General features: G+C 37.2%; 1 protein-coding gene across 2 annotated transcripts in view; it reads right to left on the bottom strand.

Moving 5' to 3' along the window:
- LRP2 (LDL receptor related protein 2) overlaps positions 1 to 19,276 on the bottom strand; it is a 111,702-nt gene that overhangs the window by 48,793 nt on the left and 43,633 nt on the right. The window contains exons 20-35 of one of the 2 annotated variants that reach the window (XM_030952221.1): positions 18,617 to 18,754; positions 17,409 to 17,690; positions 15,956 to 16,195; positions 15,200 to 15,319; positions 14,736 to 14,852; positions 13,209 to 13,586; positions 12,689 to 12,703; positions 12,090 to 12,338; positions 9,695 to 9,906; positions 9,042 to 9,226; positions 7,950 to 8,178; positions 6,680 to 6,857; positions 4,614 to 4,742; positions 3,486 to 3,652; positions 1,684 to 1,827; positions 604 to 713 (exon numbers count right to left, since the gene is read on the bottom strand). In XM_030952221.1, the coding sequence (XP_030808081.1) occupies positions 604 to 713; positions 1,684 to 1,827; positions 3,486 to 3,652; positions 4,614 to 4,742; positions 6,680 to 6,857; positions 7,950 to 8,178; positions 9,042 to 9,226; positions 9,695 to 9,906; positions 12,090 to 12,338; positions 12,689 to 12,703; positions 13,209 to 13,586; positions 14,736 to 14,852; positions 15,200 to 15,319; positions 15,956 to 16,195; positions 17,409 to 17,690; positions 18,617 to 18,754 (2,893 nt within the window). The remainder of the gene's footprint in view (positions 1 to 603; positions 714 to 1,683; positions 1,828 to 3,485; positions 3,653 to 4,613; positions 4,743 to 6,679; positions 6,858 to 7,949; positions 8,179 to 9,041; positions 9,227 to 9,694; positions 9,907 to 12,089; positions 12,339 to 12,688; positions 12,704 to 13,208; positions 13,587 to 14,735; positions 14,853 to 15,199; positions 15,320 to 15,955; positions 16,196 to 17,408; positions 17,691 to 18,616; positions 18,755 to 19,276) is intronic. The other variant, XM_030952222.1, reaches the window with a different exon arrangement.

Below are 19,276 nucleotides of genomic sequence, written 5' to 3'. Positions count from 1 at the left end.
CCACGATACCATCAGCAGGTAAATGCAGTAGAGTTTATGACTATAACACAAAAGGACTCCTCCTTATAATAATAATACTAATTCTGTTTCACAGATGGCTGCAACATTTCAGAGTGAATTTGGTTTCAATTTTCAATTAAAACTACAGAATCAGAAAAAATCTAGATGAAACAAAAAAAAGGCAAATTGTTCTGTTTGGGAACAAGCAGCAAAATTATATTTAGTGTTATACTTTTTGACATGTGACATTTTTCCCATGTAATACATCTTTCTAGGCCCAAGTCAGACATCACAAGGTATTTTACAGAAAGATTTTGGAGTACTCTTTATTCTGGGTTCCCATTTTTCAGGGATTTTTTCACAATCATAATATTCTGAGATTTTTTTTACATTAAAAAATGGTACTATACAAGCATATTGTAAATTAAGGAGGATGAACATCAATGCAGTAATTTAGGAAGCCATGCACTTATTTTTTACAGCTTAAAAAGAGTAAATAAATTCTGCCCAAATATGAAACAAACCAAACCGTGTCAAATCCAGGATGAAAACCCTAAAAAACAAGAAAAAGCATGAGCAAATACAACAGTTGTGGAAATTTACCCTCTTGCTGGATCAACTGCCAAACCAATTGGTGTGCCAGCTCCCAGAGAGGTGCCATCATTGGTAATCAGTGTTTTCCTGTACATTATGTCACCATGCAGCTTCAGGACCTATGCAAACATTGAACTTATCAGACCATGCAATATAGAACTTACAGCGCATTTTCAAATTACAGGAATGAAGCCTAAATCAACATGGAGTTGAAATTGCAGAAGACTTTCTTGAATACCATGAAGTAAAAGCACATTGTTCTGTACTCTAACCACCACCTTTCTCTAACATGCACCCCTTGAAAGAGCTGCTTGCAGCTAAGAACCTGCCTATGATAAAAAGGAAGGGTCCTAAGCATAAAAACAATTTATCTTTCAGTTTCCATAATATCTTCAAGGCCTGAATGGGTTGATGAAATTCTGATTTAGGAAGTATCACATTTCATTTGCTCAAATTATCTGCCTTTTAATTCAATAGTAGGCATTTATATTTTGGAACAAGAACACTAATGACTGGGTTTATTCACAGTCATTACTATATTATATATTACTTATCCTTCATTTCCCTACTCTGAATGACAATTTTATCCTTCACATATCATGAGACTGCTTGTCTCTAGAAATCTACATGATACATTACCAAAGCATTTGGGAATGGATCTTACTGCGTTCAATGGCAGCATTCCTTTACTAACAGAGGCATTGCATTGGGATCATTGATTTGAAGGAAGGATAGTAACAGTAGTAACTCTAGTCATCATAGTGTTAAACACATCTGTGTGTTAAACACTAGAAGCCTAAGGCATTGTAGGGAGAAAATAAAGAAAGAAATTTATACACAAATAAAGTTTGCAGGATAGATCTACGCACAAATAAGAATGTCCAGAATATATCGCTTTCAATCGTTTTGACTATGTTTAAATTTAAGTTTCTTTTCAAGTTTGTAAAGTATTTTTCTACGAACATATTACACTTTAAAGTAAATATAATTTAAGGTTTTCACAAAATAAATATTACTAATTTCCATCTTTATACGTAGCAGTGAAAAATCTAGGCTCTTACTTTCCTGTTGTCCCTCTTAAATAATTACCTCAATTGACTGTGTCCCTGGGTTAGTGTAATACAGGTTTGCAGATATCCAGTCTACTGCCAGACCAGTAGGAGCACCAATAACAGCTGCTGGAGCAAAAACTGTCCTGTTGGCTCCATCCGACCTCACTCTGTGAATTTCACCCTTGGAAAGAAAAATAACAAAAGTTTTAAAAATATCAAGAGCAGAAAACACTCTTCTATTCCAACTACGCTGGCACTTCTTTTATACTGTAATCTTTTCTAATGCTAGCACAGTTCTAGGCAGAAGAAGGCAGAGATAGGGCAGAACCAGAAACATAAAATGGAGCACAGGAACTACAGAAATATCTTTTTTGCAGAGGGTGATCCATGACTGACACAGGTGTCTCAGCTCTGTTTGGGAGCAACAGAAGCCTGAGGCCTGCAGGTCAGGGATGCAGCTGGGGGGCACAGCCCAGAGGCACACCTTTGGCAGGCCTTGTCAAGACCCATCCAAAGCAGACCTAACACCTAACACTGGCCCTGCAAAGGCACCTGCCATTCCACTTGCCAGGATTTAACTTGCTGTTAAGGGATGGATCAGCCCTTGACCTCCCACACTACTCTATATGTCAGCTGGGTCTGCAGGCTGACATCTGTCAAGAATATTTTTTCAGACTGCAGGGAAGATGAAACAGATTCCCAAGTATTTAAGTAGTTTCTCGGGCAAAGATTTGCTTAAATAGGTCTATTTAAGTACTTCATTGAACTAAACATTCTAACTTCAAAAGAATAAATAATTAAGCAAATCGTAATTTCTTCATTAGTGGCACCGAATACACTTTAAAATTAGTTATTTTTAAAATTGTATTTACTTCAGAGCTGCAAAATATAAAGAAAGCAAGTTGGGGAAAAAACCAAAAATCTTGTGTGGATGAAACATAACAAGTTTGTGTGAATTGTTTCTGTTAAAACACAATTACAGAAATCTCCTTATCTACCATCATATTTCTCCAAGACCTCCTTATTGCTTTTCTTGACAAAAAGGATAGTTTTTAAGTTTCCAAGAGTGAAGACACATTGTCTTCAGACAGACTACCAGAGATTTTTTCCTTTTGAAGTGTCCATTCACAAAAATTATGTATTTTTTCCTCTTTTGTTTTTTGTGACAAGTTAGCCTTATAGAACACATCTAGTTTCTTAGTTCATGACCAGCAATAAAAGCAATTAGTCAAACAATTATAAATAACTATTAAAAATTCAAATTCATTTTTAAATCTATAAGCCTCACATGTGCTACCTGGAAATTATTGTTTTGAGTTTGCAACCATTTTCAATTTAAAGAAAAAGATGCTTCTCTATGATGTCAGTTCATTAAGTGCTCAGACTAAATGCACATACATTCATCCTAATGCTAAGTGTCACTGTGTCCAATGCACTGCTCCCATGGAGAAATGCTCTGGCTGTGTTTGCAGAGTTGACTCCTAAGTCAAGGGAGCAGAGAGAGCAAACTACAGCACAGAAGGGCTGAGTGTGGGTCTGTCAATGCTCTCCAGTATTTCCTGTTCATGTCTCCAAGTCAGGAAAAAACATTAATCAGATGTTCTGCTGACAAAAATAAGAACTACTTTACAAAAGAGACAAAGCTTCTTTACTTGTCCTAGGAAAACAACCAATCAAATAAGAAAAACTTTAAAAAAAAACCAAAACAAAAAAAAAAACCAACCACACCACCAACAACAAAAAAATGCTAACATATTTCACTCCAAAACACTTCTGAAAAATAAAAAAGGTTAAAAGGTTTTAATTTAGTGCACATTTTGAACACAAATACTAACTTACTGGATTTTCAACCCAATATATCATCTGTTCAGAGTCATCAAAGTCAACATCAACACCATTTTGAACTCCTGCTATTGGAACCATGGCATCATTTGTCTTCTCCTCAGGGTTCAGAGAAATTCCGTAAATTATATTATCTCTTACAGCAATAAGGAAAGGGTGTTCAACTGTGAAAACAAAGAGTAATTCAGAGTTGCTTCTGGTCAAGAAAAAGGTACTATGATATGCTTTCCCCCTCCCACCCAAAAGTTCCCTGATGCTGAGAATGGCTCAATATTACCAGTGATGTTTTGAAGTCACTTACATAGAGGTTTGTTCCCTCACTAGGAACAAGGTTATTAGTTATTTCAACTGCTGTAACATTTTAAGTTTCAGCACTGTGCAATCACAAGGCAAATTCTGAGCAGAAGGAAGTAAATAAAGCAGGAACACTCACTGCCAGACAAAAGAAGGATATTTGTGCAGCTGCTCGAAGCTGCTTTTTCAAATCTCTTAGAAGGGGAACCAGCCAAAGCTCTGAGGATTCTGCAGGACTTGCCTGTGATGGGTTCTAATGCATATTAAGCAGGACTCATAAGCATGGAACAACACCACAGGGCAACTGCTGATCATTATTACAAAATATAACTGCAGTACTGTTTTCTGGTTTTATCCCTAAGGGAACAGACATACTCCCTTTCGGTATATTTATTTTTAGGTAAACTTGTACCCTTATGCTTAAATCTTATTAACAAAGGGCAATGCATCAGGTGATCTGAGAAAATGCATGGGAGAGCTGCAAAGTGAGAGTCAGCAACTGCATTTCTCATCTGCTAGGGACTAGGGGAAGAGAATCTCCTGAACACAGTTACCTTCCCCTTTTCCTTGTGCTTTGGTCTTTGGAGAACAAATCCTAGCCTCTTCTTCCCATAGGCACAAGCTACCACTTAACAGGGAACTGGGCTGCTGTAGAAGTAACCCATTGAATCTTTTATAATAGACCAAAGACTTGGTTGGTTGGTTTGGTTTTGATTTTCTTTACTGGCTGCTTAACACTGTTATATAAATTTTGCAGTAAAAATTCTGGCATGAAAACCCACTAAACACAGCATCACTGCACCTCTCAAAATCTCATTAGTACTGCCCTACCTCTGATGCAGTTCCTGTTATCAGGAGAAAGGATCCATCCTGAAGGGCAAGCACAGGAAAAAAAAAGTGGTCCAGATGAAGAAAGTAAGCAGAGATGGCTACATGGGGATGATGCACAGGAATTAATACCTGAAAATAAGAAAGGGACTATTAGCAGCTATAAGCAACTAGAGAGAATATTCTCATTGCTACTGACATTAACCCAGAATTAAGAAAGTTTTGATATTTGTTTAAAATTAAAATAATGGAATTATTTCTAAGAACCACAAGGAATACAATTTACTTGTGACAGGATACAATTTTCCACGGAGCCAGTACATTATCATAGTAATATTTGCAATTTTTATGCATCACAAAAAAACTTTCAAGCTCTATTTCAAACTTTTCTTAACTGCATGAGGAAACCTGTGGGATTTGCAGTCCTTGATTGTAATAACCCTTCTAGATGGGGGATTTAAATTATTTGCTGAAACTTCTTGGAGAAACTAAAGAGAAAATAGTTGCAATGTCTTACTCAAAGATAGTGGGAATTCAATGCCAAATTTTTGAGCTCACTTTGAAACTGTGAATGAAAAGTTGTAAAATGTAAAAAAAAGACACTGAAGATCTCTCCTGACTGCTATTATTACTATACACTAAAATTCAATCTAAACCACTTCCACAAACTTGCTGCTGAACAAGATTTTTCAGAATGAGTAATCTTCATAAGAAAACAAAAATCAGATTTTGAGTACATCCTTACCAATGGCAGCAGACCTTATTCTAAAAAGCTTGGAAGTTCCAGGAATTTACACAATTGTTACTAATATAAAAACTAACAAGAACTGAAAACAAATTAACATGACAATAAAATAATGGCATAAACTCAGAACTCAAACTGTAAGAAAATCGTTCATGTCATCAGTATAAAAAAAAATCTAAATTCTGGTTAGTGGAAGATCCAATGGTTTACAAAATAGGAGAGTAGATGACAGTTTTATTACTGCATCTAAAATTTCAATTAGCATGTAATTATTCCTTCATTTGTCAACATCAGTATGTTGTGCTATTCTGCAAATACTCTATTCTCTCCCTTTTTGCCTGGCCACATAAAGTACAATGGAATAATTCAGAATGAAAAATTATAAAATGTACTAAACACAATGAAGAAAAAGAAGAAAAAATTCTCCAGGGATAGAAATTTTTTTAAATCTTGGGTTGTAAAATAAAACCTCTCAAACCATAATTATGATGAATAAATTAAGGCTATGCCCTGCTAACTGAACAATTTACAGTGAGAATAGGCCGCTTTAGTTCTGAACATGTCTGAGGAAGGCTTTGTTCCAAAAGAAATCCAGCACTGAAAGTACTAGTGCCTTACTCAGATACTCAAGGAAGTCTCCACCTTCCCTGGCATGGGGGTGTATTTTGAGGAAAAAAAAAAGTAATATTTATTAGCTGGAAACACTCCATACACAAAAAATACAACTGAAGCTGAAAGATAATATTCATATCAACATGTCCAACACTCTTCAAGTCATGCTGTGAAATAACAAAAAAGTCTGATATGAAAGATCTCTACCTAACAGAAATAATTTAGGATTTTTTTAGTCTTTAAGCTGCAAGAGATCACCTGCACAAGATCTCAGAGAGAATACTTAATACAATGAAGGAGATTATTTATCATTATTGTTTCATTGACTAAAATAATGTAGAAGTACTTTCAGAGAAAGTTGATGACAGTAATCTTTTCAAAAATAATCATTACCACACAAGAAATTGAATCTAGTATGCCACAGAGAGAAATTTTTAAAATTAAAATGCTTTCCAAAAATGCCTCAATTGTCTTCTAAAAACATTCAGAACAAAGTGCAAGAAAACGGCACATACTACCTCCTTATTATTCTTTTTGGCTAGTCATCATCCCAAAATGCTGCCTAGGTGGTTGCCTTCCCTAGCACCAGGCAAGTCAATAGTATGAATTACTTGCCTGTTTTAACCCAACCCATTTGCTGAAAAGACTGATTCTTGGTGTTCCAATGCATGACATCACTGCATACTTATTTCTGCAATCTGGATGAACTTACCATCAGGCTGCCTTACAGGATGGACTGCCACAAGACCCAAAGGCTGGTGGATGTTATAAATCATAACTGTCTGGTTTCCTCCATGCCATTTATTGGCCCGAATTACTCGATTAGTATAGCGGTCACTCCAGTACACAAAATCTTCAAAGACAGTTAGACCATGTGGATGCTGCAATATCTAAAAAGGCAAGGTTGATTACCAATTTACTTCTGGAGATTTGCAGATGTAAAGCTTGCAATGAAGTAATAACAGAGGTGAGCATAATTTTAAAATAAATAAATAATGAAGCAACTGTGTCTCAAAAGACATTTTTTCAGAAACAAAAATGAAATATCATCTATTGTCTAAAACCAATACATTAATAATGAGGAAAACATAATTTTTTAAAAACTGGAATGCTATATAGACCCCGTGAGATAAAGAGAATGAGGAATTAACGAAGCAGTCTTAACTACTTTGGGCAGAACCTACAGATAAAGAGCAATATGTAGATTTTCAAAAGCACAAGAGGAAATGTCTAGTGAGAATTATGGACTTGTCAAGAACCTGCATCCTTGATAAGCTCCCCTAAAATTTACCAGAGGATCAAAGGTGGCGTATCTAGATTTCAGATAACCAGGAGTGGAAAGATTTCCTTGGCTCCTATATCACACTAATTGTCTCTCCAGCCAAAAGTAAAAGCCAAAGGAGTCAATGTGAAAACATTCACATGGTTATTGATACCAGTTTCTGTGTGCCAGCTGAACATCTGTGCTATTGAGTCGGTACAAGGTCAGTGCTACAAGCTATCAGCAGCACTTCACTGGGAGACAGACTGTAAGAGGCATGGTCTTGATGGAGCTGCTGCACACAAGTCATAGCACAAAACCCTTCACTGCTGTCATGAATTGTAGCAATAATCACTCACAAAATACCAGGAAAAGTTTCTCCAGGCTTTCTCTACTATATTTGCCTACAGAAAATGCACCACCTAGTAGCAGCAGTGTCAGATGTCACCTTCAGATTTCATACAGGCAGACAGAACAGATGAGAGTGCTACAAAGCACCAAGTCTACATGCAGCTCCAGACTCTGCTGAAGATCTCCTGAGAGACTGAATAGGATAGCAATTTCTCTTTTTCCAGCAGCAGGAAGCAGATAAAATACTTCATATCTGCTTCACTCAATAATTTTGAAAAAAAATACACCCAAGTCTATGACAATGATAATATATTTTTCAGTACTATCAGCAGGGACACAGGAAAACAACGGTTCCCTACTAGTGTCTTACCAGATCACTTGCAACCACCTGTCGTCTGTTGTTTCCATTGTAATCACAGAAATCGATATAATCAAGATAAGCATCAGCAAAATAAAGAAGTTTATTTGGATAATCAATGGAAAGTCCATTGGGCCAGTAGATTTTATTATTAACAATCACTGTGCGCATTTTGCCATCCATGCTGGCTTTTTCAATTCGGGGGTTTTGGCCCCAGTCCGTCCAGAACATTACATGAGCACTGAAAAAAGTAACTCATGGTTAGCAATCTGGGAACAAAACTAGCTGCCCATTGAGAAACATTCCATAGAGTCATTAGCCAAAAAGTAGAAGCAATCTTTCTGTGAACAGTCCTACATAATGATACTGAATTTACTTTAGCAACATGTTTACTGAAGATATTACAGTAATTTCTGTTATAAAAATTCTTTTAATACTTCTACTGTTGTTTCTATTCGTCAATAATAGCAGCATATAGAAGATACGTCACTGGTTTTTAATGTTGATTATAATCTCATCCTCTGACTGCTACATAATCATTTAATACAGGCTTACACTCTAACAGGTATGCATTGATAATGTTAACAGCATTGAAACTGGCAGTAAACAGAGTTCAAGGCATTGAAAACCTGGAAAAAAAGAGTAAAATTTTGTACATGAACAGTTCAAATCATCACATTAACTCTATACCACTTGCTGTCTGAAATGCGAAGGTGCTTTTGTGATAACAATACAATCTGGACAATTATTTCAGAGTTGGAACTATGAAGGTAGGCATATGACATGAAATCACATTGTTTGTGGTATACCACCAACTGAAGTGATACATCATGATTTTGAATTAATACTTCTTAACTCAGAAGCAAATGAAGAAAAATCTTTTATAGGTATAAAACCATCTTGTTGCACTGAAACAGAACAACGTATCACCAGTAAATACTTAATGACTTGAAATATTAATCAACTCTGCAAACACACTAAATTGTTCTAAGTTGTTCCTTCCACTTGTCATTTACATTCCAATACAATTCGGACATGCCATAAATTTTAATAGCTACATCATAAAATAAGCATCTTAATAAAAAATAATATGAAAAATCTTACTCAGTTCTAGGATCTAACACTAGTCCTCTTGGGTTTGTTATATTTTCACTGATCAGCACAGTCCTGTGGCTCCCATCCATTTTGGAGACTTCAATAGTTTCCAGAACAAAGTCTGTCCAGTAAAGGTTACGACCCACCCAATCCACTGCTATACTCTCAGTCACAGTGACACCACTGTCAAACACCTGTTCATGAACAAAAAAGCAGGTGGGGGAGAGGAAAAAAAAAGATTATATTAAATTTTACCCTTTGCATTTCTATAGATATGGAAAATTATGAACCAAGTTTCCAATATCTTCTAGGTCGATAATGCAGAATGAATCACAATGTACATATTCAAAATGATGGCAAAGCATAAACCCAAACACTCCTACTAACTTCAGCAGGTCTATTGAAGAAATTAGAATTTACTAATAGGAAAACCAGTTTATATTGTGATGCTTAAAAAAGGGCTTCTTGAAAGCATTCAGTTTCCCTTTTCAAACAGCTATTTGAAATGTTAGTTTAGCTTATCTACAAAGTTGTTTCACTTTGTCTCTGTTATCTCTTTTCTTACTATATTTGGATTTTCCTCTTCTCCTTCATTAACTAAAGATACAGTGTCTTCATTTTCTCTCCATAAAAGACAAGAAAACTTACTCAGCAAAACTTACTATTTTTCGGTCAGTCCCATTTTGATAAGCACTCCAAATTTTATCCTGTGTTGTATCAGACCAAAAGATACGATCTGTGACTGAATCAAAATCAATAGCCACAATATTTGTCCCATCCCGAACCAGAGAATAAATGCTGTGTGACTGAGAAGTGATGTTATCCACAACAATTTGGTTACGACTTGCCACCAGCAAAAGAAGATTCCCAGATTCTGTCAGAGGAATAGAAATTAAAATAAACCAATGAGCTATTCAACAGTAACTGGGAGAAAAAGAAACACTGAGTAATTTAACATAACTTTATAGCATCAACACTGTAGTATCTAGACATAAATATTGAGAGGACAAATTTAAATAAATTCCCAGGGCAAGATACAGTATCATATCCAGTCTGTCCATCTTGACTTTTAAATCTACATTGGTTTTTCTCCATAACTATTTTTACAGACTTCCCTCCCAGGCTCCTATCAGGACCTTAGGTCCTATTGCCCACTGTCTAACCAGTTTGCTGCTGACATCCAACACTCATTCCTCCATAAAACTCTCATCTCCCACTCCCGATTCAACTCCCAAAGTTTTTGGCACCTCCAATTAATCTACTCAGCCTGGTCTCCCTCCTTTGTAACCCACCTTCTCTTTTTTCCCCCTTTAGACCATGTGGGAACAAGGGAGAAGAAAGAGATTACAGGAAAGCCATAGATTGCTATAATTAGGTTGCACAGATAAGATGCTGAAAAACAACTGAAGAGCATCAACCATAAAGACAGCAAAGTACAAGAAACTCCCTATTAGTAATGGCCAAGCTTATGCACAGGGAAAATGCAAGTGTCTTCCACAACCTGAGTATATCCCTAAACCAGGAAACTTGCAGAGATAAATTCCATGGGGCTTATGGCTCCTCCACCCTGTCAGTGTACCACAAAAGAGACAGAGAACAACTGGCATCTAGGCTGCATCAGTGATGTCTGCTCCTTACAAATGAGCAAAGTACAGCATAGGCACCAGGTAAGTCTTATGAAAGGCTGGGATTTAAACAATTTGTGAGCATTGAACTTTATAAACAGTTAATTTTGGGCTACGGTTTACAAGTCTCTGACATTGCTTTTCCTCAAAATATTATTTTTGATCATTGCAAGCTAAAAAAAATAGTATTCATTTAAATATACTATTTCTAATTAACCCTACAGCTGACAGTTTTAATTCTCACGGTCATCTGCCATGAACAGCTCTAAAATCAACTCTTTTAAGAGAAAAAGATCATTATGGCAAAGTGTTGGCGGTTAGGATTTTTCCTTTAGTTGTTTTCTCTCAGGGAATTTTCTCCCATTTGTTGCTAAAAGATAATTAACGACTGGTACTTAAGAGAGACAAAGGATATAGCCAAGGAGAAGGGGGATGAGTGCAGCTGGCTGCACTATCTAGCTGAGGGGCATTTACTCGGAAAGGGCAGCAATACCTCGAGATTTTGGCTGGGGGGGTGAGGGGCTAGGCTGGATTCCTTGTTTTTGCTGTCGGCATCGGAGGAGGACGGTCGGTTGAGCTGATGCCACTGCCACCGCCCAACCCTGTACTGCTTCTTCCTTACTGTGGGTGAGCCTCTACTTGTAAGAGTAGCTGTTATTAACACCCTACCTCACTAGAAAGGGCCCTCACCATCTACCTGAGTGCCTCAGGGGCAAACCCAGGACCCCGAGCTCCCTCGAAGGAGCCTCTCCTGGCTGCACAGAGCCGGGCTGCCACTGCCCAGCCCCGTCATTTTTCTGCCACTGCTCCGGGTTTTCGCTACACTCCAACCCCGCACCCCTGCCTGCCGGGAAGCCCCTGCGGCTCCTGCTACAGCTGTGGAGTTTCTGATATATTTCCTTTGCTACTTTGGGCTTCCAGCCGCCGCTCCTCAGTTCCTACTGCAGCCCAACTCCCCACCCAGCCCGCCGCCATTGCCCCGTGAGGGAGACGCGGCCGAGCGCGCCCCACAGCGCCCCCTGCCGGCGCAGGGGAATCACCACAGCCGCCCCGCCAGACCGGAGCCAGCAGCGCCCCTGGCGGCCGTGAGCGGAACTGCAGCGAAGGGAAGCGCCCGCAGCCCAGAGGAGGCGGACCCGGGACTCTGCTTTGGTTCCGTTCGGTTCACTGCTGCTGCTGCCGCTGCTGCCAGAGGGGTTGGCTGTTTGTCTTGTTATACACATCTACATGTGTATATATATTCATAAAGAACTGCTATTCCTTTTCCCATAGCTTTGCCCAAAAGCTCCTTAATTTCAAAGTTATAATAATTTGGAGGGAAGGACGTCATATTTTCCATTCCACCTTCCTTGGCAGACACCTGTCTCTCAAACTGAGACACAAAGCCGGACAGTTTTCAGGTCATTCTTAGATTGACATCAATGTTTCTCACCTGCTGCTTTACAAATCCTCCCATTGGCTTCTAGAATGTATCCTTCATCACAATAACACCTAAAAGATCCTCTCTCGTTGTAACAGTGCTGACTACAAAAGCCTGGAGGGTCACATTCATTAATATCTTCACAGGTCTTGGAGTCATTTGCAAGCTGGTATCCAATAGGACAGGTACACTGAGCTCCAAAAGGTCCTTGAATACATTCATGAGTGCAGCCAGCATTATTGTCAGAGCAGCTTTCCTGATCTGAAGATGGGTTGGGGAAAGAGATAAGCAAATAGTCAACAAATGCTTCCTGTGATAAATTTAAATCTTTACAATTGTAATATTATCCAAAGACTGCTACTAAAATGACTGCAGAATCTCAGTAATACAGTGTGAGAATGGACTGTGGCCCTTAAGCAAAATACAACATACAGAGTGCACATTAAGGTAACAGCATCACATGTACTGGATCTCATCAAATGAATGCCAAACAGAAGGCTAAGTATATACAACAACTTTTTCAAAAATAGCTAGAAATATACGAAAATTTACTTTACCACTGCAATCCTAAGGTTGTATAAATAATAATTTAAAATCGTTTATAATCATACCTGGCTGGGGTTCATCTGAGAATGTGCATTGATTAAAGAGAAGAAGGAGGAAAGAAGGAAAGAAAAAGATTATGTTTAAATCAATTCATAATCAACATAAATACAAGTTCTCGCTACAAATGAACTTCTTGATTTTAATAATGATTCTTGAAGTTAAAAATTTAAAAGAGAATATTAAGGATTGAATCACATTTCATCTGAATATAAAGCATACTATGATTTAGCAAAGGTGTCCAGGAACACAAAGTTCATTCCCATGTAGTTATATAAAAATCTAAAGTCAGTGGAAGTCACACTGGAATTCAGAGCACAAGATTGGACATAGCAAATGAATTCCTCAGCCATCATTGCAGCATCTTTTTGCTGAAAGCAAGTTCCACTTAGAAATTTGAGCTCAAATTACATTCTGCTTACATTTCCACCAGAAACATTGTGACGTTAAATAGAGCATGCTGAGTGTTCCATTTCTTTCTGAAGACATGATGCATAGTCTACAGTAGATACTTGAAGAGTAACTTACTGCACAGTGGGGATTCATCAGCTCCATTAGGACAGTCAGCAGAATTGTCACATACTTTGCTGAGATTCACACAGATACTGTGACCTGGACACTGCCACTGCCAGCTGGGGCAGCGGAAGGGCTGAGTCGGACAATCCCTCTCATCACTCATGTCCCTGCAGTCGTTATCCCCATCACAGATCCACGCTCGGTACACACAGTTGCCATTATCACAGCGGAAAAGTGATGGAGGACATGTTCTGGGAGGACACCTGTGATGTTCATCTGAGCCATCTGCACAATCAACATGGCCATCACATTCCCAGTGATCAGGAATACAACTGCCATCTGACTGACACTGGAACTCATGCTGGTGGCACATCCCTGGTGGTCTTGTAGCTGGAACAGTGACATTCAACAGTTCAGAAGCTGTTTCAATTTTAGACAGAGAAGCAAAACCACCATGTGCAGTTCATCTCTTATATAAGTAGTTACAGTGCTATTAAGAAATGTGCTGCTTTTAGATCAGGCCACAGATTCACAGTCAGTCAATCTATGAAGTTTCAAAATGTGACTAATTTAACTCCTACTTTACAATGTTGTCAACAAGGCAATTCAACTATTGTTACACTTTGAGCAAGCACATATTTATACCTATGTACCTGTCCAAAGCTACAGAAAATCAGTTTCTCTTTCGTCACCCTGTGTTGTAGCATTTTGATTAATTTAAGTGTAAAAATTTACTCAAAAAAAAAAAAGTTTCAATCTAACTCTCATGAATATCAGGTTTTCAGATTAATAAACTTTACTTTGCTTTAAAATCCTGAGACTGAAATGCCAGGTAAAACGAAATATTATATCCAAAAGGAATGCAAACTGTCCTCTTTGTTTGGACCATCTACTCTTGCCAGCATAATCTGCTTAGTCTATTCCATTATTTTAGAGGGATGAAGCACCTCTCCTACAAGAAAAGACTAAAAGAATTAAAATTATTCAGCCTGGAAAAGAGTAAGGTTAGGGGTGACCTTATTGTGGCCTTTTTTATAGGCTCCCTTCAAGTACTTAAAAATGCAGAGAAAAGTTTTACAAGGGCATGTAGTTACAGGACAAAGAGGAACGGCTTCAAACTGAAAGAAAACAGGTTTAGATTAGATATTAGGAATAAATTCTCCACTGTGAGGATGGTGAGGCACTGGAACAGGTTTTCCAGAGAAATTGTGGATGCCATATCCCTGGAAGTGTTCAAGACCAGGTGGGATGAGGCTTTGAGCAACCTGGTCTAGTGAAAAGTGTCTCTGCCCACGGCAGGGGGGTTGAAATTAGATTATCTTTAAGGTTCATTCCAACCCAAGGCATTTTATGATTCTATGATATTCTTGCACTGGAACTTGTGTTTGAAATTCCTGCTCAGGAAAATGATGTAAAGACAAGTTTCACTGAAAAGAATATTAAGATTTCAAGGACAGTATTTTACATAGCAGATTAAAGGAAATTTCCAGAAGCATCACTAAATAACTGAAGAATTTCTTTCAGCATCAATATACTTACGGCAATCAGCCTCGTCTGAGTGATCATTACAGTCAAAAACACCATCACACTGGTAGTAGGTGCTGATACACTGGTCTCCACTTAGACATTTAAACTCTGTGGCACTGCAGTTATATACTACAAAATTTAAAAATACTGTATGTTATTTATTTATTTTACAGAACTAGACTGCATCAGATTTACCCTACAGGTGCTAAGTCTGATATGGTATCAATTCCACTGAAGACCATAATTTCCCTGAGACACAGAAAATGCAGTGACTTTGTAATTCACAGAAAACAGAGGAAACAGATTTCAGCCCTCCACAAGCAGCCCAGAGATCAAAAGCATCACAAACAGGATTAATTTATGGATAGGTTTATTATGCTGTCTTGGAGCTGGTAATATGAGATCACCAAAGACTCCTTTGGGGGCAAGTGTGAGGAAACAATAAAGAGGCTTTCAACAAAGAATGTTACACTTACTGCAGTCATGCTCATCAGCACCATCTATACAATCTTTGTCCCCGTCGCAGACATAAAATGGGTCAATGCAGCGATGGTCTGGACACTGGAATTGCCTGGGTTCACAAGTACCTGTGAAAGCTATTAAGAATGACAATAAATGCAAATGTGTTTCTTTCCTCTCTTTTGAAATCAGCATATTGCTGAGAAAGTAGAAAAACATTATCCCTAACTTGCAGCATATAATACAGCAACTAGCAATCATATAAATTACAAGTACTAATAAATTAATATCAGGTAATTTCATTTATATGTAGGCTTGGGCTGATGGGAAATAAACAAAAGATTCCACGTAGCGGTAAATAGCTCAAAAGAAAGTATATGAAAAAGCTACAATCTTACTTCTGGTAAAAACTTCCAGTCTAGGCTAGCTGACTAATCATTAGCCATCAATGAGATCACTCATGAAGAAAGTGTTCAGAACATCTCAGCTTTAACTGCTTTTTGCTAGTTAGAGTGGATGACGTTATGCAGCACCATGATTACGATTATCACATTTGCCCCTTTTGATTTTCTTTAAGTATTCCTCTGCATTCTACTTGGCCCTGAAACTTCAAATTAGACAAGTTTTCCACATCTTAAGGACTACAAAATATCAGTCTAAATTAGATACTAGTCCTTTTGTCCCAATTTCATTTATTGTCCTTATACCAACGGATATATCTATGAAGATATGCACAGCTGACTATAAAAGCAACAGATAGTCATAATACTCACTGCAGTTTTTTTCATCTGAGCCATCACCACAGTCATTATCTGTATCACATAGCCAGATTCTTGGAATACATCTTCTATTATCACAGGTGAACTGGGTTGCAGGGCACGAAGAGGGTCCTTGTGTAGGACAATTCAATTCATCACTGCCATCAAAACAGTCATTATGTTTATCACAATGCCAGCGACCCGGAATACACTGTCCGCTGGCACAGGTAAAAGCTGAAGAAGCACAAGTATTGTCTGAATGAAAAAAAAAAAAGTCTTTATAAAGATCTTCAAAACTTGCCTTTCCTGTAACAGTTATCAGTGCCTTCATTACACTTAGAGAATGCCTAAAATATGCATCAAAGTCTTAAGTGCACATTGCTTAGAATTAAAATTCTAAGCAATGTTATGCAACATGCTGCAGAACTGAACAGAATACTTACAAGGTTTTTTTAAACTGCAAGAAGAAATAACAAATTAAACAGCTAACCACTCTACAACAATCTAAAGAACAAGAAAAGGAGCATCTTATAGTGACCATTTGCTTTATACTTTTTCCCAAAAGATATTCTAGTTATTCTAAAATGGTCCATTAATAAGAAACAGTTTATACCTCAGTCATACTAGTTAATCCTGTGCATTAGGGAGCACATTTTACTACTCTGTCCTATTTTCTTGTTTGTGATTTAAAATACTTGACTCTGAAGAAGCACCAGATATGTCATAAAAGCCTCTTCAATATCTTCAGTATCTTATCCTCTCTTCAATGCCTTATCAACTTTGATTATCTCACTGTTCTCTCTTATTGAACAACAAAATATTTTGTGTGAGACATCTACTGTAAAACCAGGAAATGAACCACTGTCCTTTTAATTTACTTAACTGTTAAAATCCAGATGTAACAAATAGATCAGCATTGCCCAAATATTATGAAAAACAAATCTTTTATTCTGATGTTAATTGAAATAAAAGGTGCTGCTATAATCTTAGAGGAAGGTTAGGCAATGTAGATGGTTTTGTTGTTTTTCTTATGGTGCTATTTTTTAAGTGTCTTCCTCTATATTAAGATGGCTTGTTCCTCTCCACACATCCAAATTAGGCAAGGTATTGATATTCCAATGTCTTTCAAAATTTACAAAAAAATAAGAACAAAGACAATATTTTTCTTTAGAAAATAAATTTTTGTTACTCTGTAAATTGAATTTTGAGAATAGTGAAATATGAATATTTTCATGCATTGTTTAGGTGGCTGGTACTGAATCCTGTATTACTACGACATAATTTCTAAAGCATCTAATTATATTCCAAGTAATTTCCAAAGTAAGTAATTTCCCAGGAAGATTTCAGGATTCATTCATAGATGCAACACTGAAAAATTTGAGTTTATTCCCATTAAGGCATACTGACTCATTAAATTTCCTAAACTGCAAACAAGGAACACTAACTGCAGATTACAGGGAGTACTTACTTAAAGAACCACAGTTTTGTTCATCGCTATTATCATGGCAATCATCAACACCATCACACTGATAGTACCGAGGCACACATCTTCCATTACCACAGGAAAATGAGTGGGAGCCACACTGCAAAGTGGGTGGCTCATTGGATGGATCTTCAATGCATGTCAGTTGATTCGGAGCCAGCTTCATGCCATAAGGACACCCACAAACTCTCTGAAAGTTTGGAACTGGGAAGCAGAAATGGCTGCAGTCTCCATTGGGATTTGTTCCTCTATTACAGTAGTTAGAGCCTTAAATAGCGATAGAGAAGATCAATGCACACACTGCAGATAACATCTTGGCAACTATTAAAAGTGCACAATAACTGTAAAAAAAAAGTGCTGTAGCAAGTCCTGGTTTTGCATACACTGCACAATAAGGTCAAGCTCAGAGACAGCAATAGTAGCAGTAACATAAAAGAAGTGTTGCATTCCATATATTCTTCCTGACATAAATGTTTATGGAAGACAAAAACATACTATTAAATTTCATCCAATTTTCTGACAATTTTCAGCAACTGTCTGGAAATAAATATACTACCACAAAAGGGAACCTCTATCTGATTAAGGCTGTGAGACCAGATCCAATCTTTTGATACCAAGCAGTCAGTGAACCTTAGATTTAATCAGATGTTTGATGAGTTTATTGGCTGTTTCATAAAATTAACTACAATACCAAATCCTTGGCTTAGATCATACAATCACACAGAATTTGAGAAAAGAAGAAAATAAGAAAAATTAGTGATTTATACATAGTAATTACTTGAAGAATAGTAATTTGATTAATAAACATTTACCCAATTCGTCAAAATAAATAATTTAGTTTAAATAAAACTTCTACCAGAAAAGGAGAAATATGAAGTTGTAGTTGGTGATACAATTACACAAAACACAACGGAATCATAAATTCATTTTGCTTGGTTGTTATGTACGGTAACAGATGGGGTAGAGGAAAATTGCATCCAGTCACAAAGTAGTGACTGGGTGCAATAAAATAATGGATTTAAACAACTGGAAATAAACAATGTGCGATTGCAAGCGCCTATGCTGCCTCCTGTGCATGTCAGTTATGATTCAGTGAAGCCATTCATAGAATTGAAACTGAAAATCTGCTGTCCTGACATTTTGTCCCTTATTGCCTATATCACATCCTCCCTCTGTAGAAGAAAGTGGCTCACCTATTTGGGAATGAGCGTCATATGCTTTAACATGCATGATGTTACTAATGCCCCTCCTAATAATAGTCATTTCTCCTCCATCAGACTTCCTTACTCGAACTATTCCACCAAGTCTCCAATCAGTGAAATAGGCATAACCTGTTTTGAAAAATATTTAACATATTATACAGAAATATGGCATAAAAGATCAAGCATCATAAAAAAACTTTAAAAGAATTTTCATGAAAATTTAACCATTTTTCATAATTGTTTCATGAAAAAGACAAAAGGACCTTCACCACTTAAAATGCTGTCAAAGTGAGACTTCAGTCATAGGCAGACATAACTTACATAACTTAGGGAAGACCTCTCAAATTTTACTGAAATTGGCATATAAAAAACCCAACTAGAATTTCAAATTCCAAGGCAATTTTAAGTAATTCATTAAGAATACGTCACAGAAAATTTTAGAGTATTTTTGAAGATATTTTTATACGGGATCAAAAAAGGTCACACACTGACATCTTTCTTCAGACACAACATAAATCCAGTAATAAACTTTACATATAATTATTAGAGAGTCTGAAATGTTGACCATCTCTGGAGTGCTGATTCACTTTGTCTGTTCAGCATGAATAGCTCACCTTGGAAGACATAATTAGTACAGCATATCTGACTTGT

The sequence above is a fragment of the Camarhynchus parvulus genome, chromosome 7 (assembly GCF_901933205.1).
Source record: "Camarhynchus parvulus chromosome 7, STF_HiC, whole genome shotgun sequence".
Taxonomy (NCBI): domain Eukaryota; kingdom Metazoa; phylum Chordata; class Aves; order Passeriformes; family Thraupidae; genus Camarhynchus; species Camarhynchus parvulus.
The sequence above is the reverse complement of the archived record's forward strand: the minus strand, read 5'-3'. Positions and strand labels throughout refer to the sequence as shown.